Source organism: Notolepis coatsorum, assembly GCF_963971535.1.
Source record: "Notolepis coatsorum genome assembly, chromosome: 2".
In the NCBI taxonomy this organism is placed as follows: domain Eukaryota; kingdom Metazoa; phylum Chordata; class Actinopteri; order Aulopiformes; family Paralepididae; genus Notolepis; species Notolepis coatsorum.
Genome location: NC_140166.1, coordinates 109,331,519 through 109,337,322, shown reverse-complemented (window position 1 = coordinate 109,337,322; position 5,804 = coordinate 109,331,519). Strand labels below are relative to the sequence as shown.

The 5,804-nt window shown below is 47.3% G+C and overlaps 1 protein-coding gene across 1 annotated transcript; it reads left to right on the top strand.

Annotated features, from left to right (window-relative positions):
* Positions 1–351: 351 nt before the first annotated feature.
* Positions 352–4,543, top strand: mex3b (mex-3 RNA binding family member B; the record flags this gene model as incomplete). The annotated part of the gene is made up of 2 exons (XM_084308972.1): positions 352–592; positions 1,678–4,543. 2 exons carry the CDS (start codon positions 352–354, stop codon positions 3,126–3,128), a joined length of 1,692 nt encoding a protein of 563 aa, XP_084165098.1. The 3' UTR covers positions 3,129–4,543.
* Positions 4,544–5,804: the final 1,261 nt, after the last annotated feature.

Here is a 5,804-nt window from a genome sequence, read left to right as displayed (position 1 = left end):
AGCCGGAGAGGGGCCCTTTCTTTGAAGGAATATTACTGCCTCCGCCGGCATTCCAACAACAATCTCTGGAATACGCATTTATTTCCGTCCGTCTGTAATAACAGTGAAGGATCGCGTTCAGAGAGATCCTTCTGGGAAGGAAGGAAGGGTGGATTTCTTGCACAGATTTTTCACCCAGGAAAAGAGGTGGTGGCACTGATTTTGCACCGCAGTGGGCTTCTTGTTGAAACCGGGTCCGGTTGCCCCGTTCTCCCTCATCACTCCCTCACATTATACCCTCCTTTGTCCGCGTTTCCCCCTTTTTGTCTTATCTTACCCTCGCCCCCCCCCCCCCCCCCCACTGTCTCCAAGATGCCCAGCTCTCTGTTCGCCGACATGGAGCGCAACGGGAGCAGCAGCCTGCAGGGAGATGCCCTGGAGGACCAGAGAGCCCTGCAGATCGCCCTGGACCAGCTCTCTATGCTCGGCTTGGACAACGACGAGAACTCTCTGTATGACAACGACGAGCCCTGCAGGAAAAAGAGTGTCAACATGACCGAATGTGTCCCCGTCCCCAGCTCGGAGCATGTGGCGGAAATAGTTGGCAGACAAGGTGCGTGTTTTTTTTTTTAATGCGTCTGTTTTTTTCTTTCTTTGTTTGTTGCCACGGCCTCACAGCTGCAGGGCTGGGGCGGTATAGTGTGCTGGTGGCTTTACCTCCCCTCCCTCTGTGTCTGAACAAAGGAGACACACTGGAGCAATGTCTTTTCTAACTATATCTGGATCACATATTAACACACACCGGTCCCTTTGTCCCGTTATGTCACTCTGTCCCACTTACTGCCTCTGCCCTGCTCCTCCATTCCTCCTGGAGCTGATTCCTCAACAACTGTTCCCATTTTTTTTTTAAATTATGATAAAGCGCTGCGCCGGAGGGCGGTGGGATACAACTTTACGCACCCATATGTCAGGGAATTAAATGATAAAACTAGCCTTATAGAGAGAGAGATAAACAATGTTTCCATGGTTGTTATTTTATACGGATGCCCCAGTGATATTCCTGGTGTAATCATGGATTCACCAGTCCGTTTTTCCCCTTGTGTGCTATTTTTGACCCGAGCTGCTGCCTCTGTGTGGGTAATGGTAGTGGAGCATGTGGTTTGAATTTATTCTTCTCTGGGAGGGTGGCTTCTCCTCCTCCTCGCTATTTTCTGAGTCCGTAGGCTGTTTGGCGGAAAACAATAAACAACGAACAGCTGTTTCAAGTAGCACATAAACGATTATTTAACCCGTTACATATTTCGACCCATTACCAGTGTTCCCCCGCACACCGAGCCGCGGAACATACTGTGAGCTTTACGTGCAACACAAGACGGCCTGTCAACAGCAGGGTTTCTGATTAGATGTTATTGTGTAACTTTTAGGAATCTATTAGTGTCAGGCCTACTACCTGATGTTGTGAGGAGCTGAGCCAGCAGATCCGTGTATGGGGACTAGAAGCGTGCTGTAGACCGTGTCCCCACAGTCACCTTTTGGTAACCATCACTTTTAGGAGGAAAAGCAAACAAAAATAAGGGCTGAACATTTAGGGTGAAACAGCAGTGATGATGTAAACCTACAAGTCTACATGTTCTTTTAAAGATTATTATTGTTGAACTATCGTGTCCTCACAATCATCCCTTTCTTGCCTGCCTCCAGGTTGCAAGATCAAAGCGCTCAGAGCAAAGACCAACACCTACATCAAGACGCCGGTGCGCGGCGAGGAGCCTGTCTTCGTGGTGACCGGCAGGAGGGAGGACGTGGCCATGGCACGCAGGGAGATCATCTCGGCAGCCGAGCACTTCTCCATGATCCGCGCCTCTCGGAACAAGAACACCAGTGTGAACGGGAGCGGGACCCCGGTGCCAGGACCCCCCACCCTGCCGGGACAGACCACCATCCAGGTGAGGGTGCCTTACCGCGTGGTGGGGCTGGTCGTCGGGCCCAAGGGGGCCACCATCAAACGCATCCAGCAGCAGACCCACACCTACATCGTCACCCCCAGCCGGGACAAAGAGCCGGTGTTCGAGGTGACGGGGATGCCGGAGAACGTGGACCGGGCCCGCGAGGAGATCGAGGCCCACATCGCCATGCGGACGGGGGGCCTGATCGAGCTCCAGGACGAGAACGACTTCCACGCCAACGGGACCGACGTGGGCTTCGACCTGCATGGGCACGCCACCCTGTGGTCGAAGCCCGGCGCCAACGTGACCCCCGCCACGGGACGCAAGCCCTTCGCCAACGTGACCCCCACCTCGGGACGCAAGCCCTTCTCCAACTACCGCAACGACTCCTCGTCCTCGCTGGGCAGCGCCTCCACAGACTCCTACTTCGGGAACAGCGGCTCGCGCATGGCCGACTACAGCCCGCCCAGCCCCGCCCTCAGCTACACCGCCTCCAACAACAACGGCAACAACAACAACAACAACGTAGTCAACATCAACATCAACACCAACGGCAATGGGTTCGTTTACGGGAGCGAGGTGATCTCGCCCGACTGCGGCGACCTGGCCTTCGACTCCCCCCCGGGGTTCGACCCCACGCAGGCGCCCCCAGGCCTCCTGTGGTCACAGTACGAGCGGGGTGTGACCCCCTCGCCCCCGGGAGGCGGTTCTCCCACATCCACCGCCATGTTCCCCGCCAACGCCTCCAACAATGCCAACGGCATATCGACGAGCCAGCGGAGGGTCAACGGCGGGACCCCCCAGCCCAGACTGTCGCCCCCCCTCTATGGCCACGTTGCCGGCCCCGCCGCGGAGCACCCTCTGGCGCGGAGGGTGCGCAGCGACCCCGGGGGAGGAGGAGGCCCACTCAGTTTTCCCGGCTACTCCAACACCATGGCCTCCCTGCCCGGCCCCCACCTACCCGGGGTGCCCTGTGACTCCTCGGCCTCCTCCTCCTCTTCGTCCTCCTCGTCCTCGTCCGGCACCAGCCGCAAGGGGAGCCGCGACTGCTCGGTGTGCTTCGAGAGCGAGGTGATCGCGGCGCTCGTCCCCTGCGGACACAACCTGTTCTGTATGGAGTGTGCGAACCGCATCTGCGAGAGGAGCGAGCCCAAATGCCCTGTCTGTCACGCTGGCGTCACTCAGGCTATACGTATATTTTCATAAGAAGAAGTAACTCTTATCTCTCTCTCTCTATCTCCGGCTTATAATCTTATAAACCAATAGCTTTGCTACAATAGCAACAAACTCTTGAGTACTGCTCTACTGTAACAGGATCTGACCATCTCACGTATGGGGAAGTATGCGAGTGTGTGTGTGTGTATATAAATATACAGATGTATGTACGAGGCTGCAGTATCCAAAAGAAAAAAAAGAAAAAAGGGACAGACAACTCCCTCCAGGGCTCCGTCAATAATTGTTTATATTGTACTGTAGCTTGGGGAAATATTTTCAACATCTTAAATGCATGTTTTAAATATTACAGCATAGTAATTAATAGTTCTAGTCAGTTGTACACTATATTTATGAAATGACAAAGACACAGTGGAGTCTTAAAGGTACCCGGGGTCGACTCAGAGACTGTCAGCAGAGCAAAGCCTTCCAGTTTCAACTGATCGAATGTACTGATAGGGGAGGTTTGGGCTTAGAAACCAGGAGGGGCTTCAGTGGAACAGGTCTAAAGAGGAGAAAGATACTGCAGCTTGAGTTCAGACCACATGAGAAACAACAACAACAACATATCCTACATATATATGTATAGAAATAAAAATTCCACAAGATGAAAGTTTTAAATAATTAATGACATTAATACAGATTGAAGTATTTTGTTCTTTTTTGACTTGAAAGATTATATTTCGTATTGCAAAGATGTTTACAGATATTTTAATTTAAGTTCAGTGAACTTTTTTGTAGCTGGGTTTAAAATATTGTTTATTTTTTAGTATGGCCTTATGGCATTGATCACTGTATTATTTTAATATCACAGGACTGTGGGGCTGTGTATTGCATTTGACAGTATTCTGTAGGCGGAAGGAGTTTTTACATAGTATTGCATTTGACAGTATTCTGTAGGGGACAGAGTTTTTACATAGTTTCAGCAAAAAAAAAGTCTTTTAAACCTGCTTCACCCAGCATATTTTTTATTCAGTAATATAAAGCCTATTTTATTCTATATTATTATGAAACGTTGAAATGTATAAAACTTAGTAAGTCAAAACTAAAAGGAAACTGTCTATGCTTTCTAAAAAAATGTGTATGAATTAGATTCCAGTGGGAATTACAGCCTGTTCTGTTGCACCACTATAGGTTTACTATTTCTATTTTAATACATTTTGTTTACCACTTCTTTATGTATATGTAGGTGAAGTTACTTGATGCGTAAATGTACTTTATTGAGCAAAGGTTTAAGAACAAAGTATATTTTATTTTATGATAAAGGGCCTTTAACCTCATGGTCAAATACTAATATTATATTTGCTGAGACAAGATTTGAAAAAAATGTATCAAGAGTTTTATTTTTCTGACATTTAAAGTTCTACATGATAAAGTAAGACTTAAGTAATGGTGCTACTTCATGTTTTTTTTTAAGTATTTCTTATATAAGTCCAATAAAAATGGTACATTCATGGTGGTGTCTGCTTCTGTTATTTTACACAAGACATACGACATGTTGCATGAAGAAAACGTAGAATGTCCAATTTTATATATATATATATATATACAGTACCAGTCAAAAGTTTGGACACTTTCTTATCATCATAATTTCTCAAACCTTTGACTGGTCTGGTACTATATATTTATATAACAAGAGAAAACCCTCCCAACAGTGATGCATGAAACTGAGCCCATATGAGTTCTAGCATGAAATCAATAGAAGGCTACAGTCTCATTTCTAGACCATGAAGTGTAAACAACTCGAAATGTAAAACTGTCCAAAGTCACCTTGCTTGAAGAAATTTCTTCATTGCAGTGTTCTCTTCTCTATGTTTACCTCTTCATAGCCACAGGGTACCAATCTCACATCACAGTGCAGCTTTAAATACATATATACAGTGTATATATAATATAATTATTTTATTACCTAAATGTTCATGTTCTGAGTAGATTCCATTACAGTACCATGTGGCTGACAAAACCCCTTCAAACCCATTATGTATGGTTTAAAAAAAAGAATACACCTGCTTATACCTTTATACATGAGGTAATGATGATACAAGGTTTTTCTTGTGACCATAGCATGTTCTGTCTGCCCTGTTCTTCTGTACTAAGACCCACAAAATGGACCCGCAAGGTTTTCCTTAAGACAGCAGTGTGACAATGTAATATACAATAACAATATCCGCCGTGTTCCGTTTCTCCCTCCTATTGTTTTGGAGCAGACAGCTTGAAGGGCTAAGAGGTGAAGCCAGGATGGACTCCCTAGCATTGTTCTACTATAATGGCCATGTGAACATTTGACCCCTCTCTCCGCTTCCTAATGAAGTCAGCTGTAGGCTTGGCGGCGGCGGGATTAGCAGAGTGGCCTAATTATTTTCTGTGAAGTCGGTGACAGAGAGAGCGAGAGAGAGGGAGATGTGGGCCTGCCTTATCGCTAACAAGAAGCCTAGTGTGACCTATTCTGCCACAAATTAAGTTGGGCATGGAGATCATAATCTACAGGCCTCCCAGGACCTCCCTGTTCACACTCTGAGATAATTTTATGTGCCAGAAACACAACCTTGTGTGTGTGTGTCTGTGTGTGAGAGAGAGAGAGTCACCACATACCTTCTCTCTCTGTCAGACCAAACCCAAGCCGCAAATCTTTCTCTCTACCTCCTGCCTTTCTCTCTCTCTGAACATGTG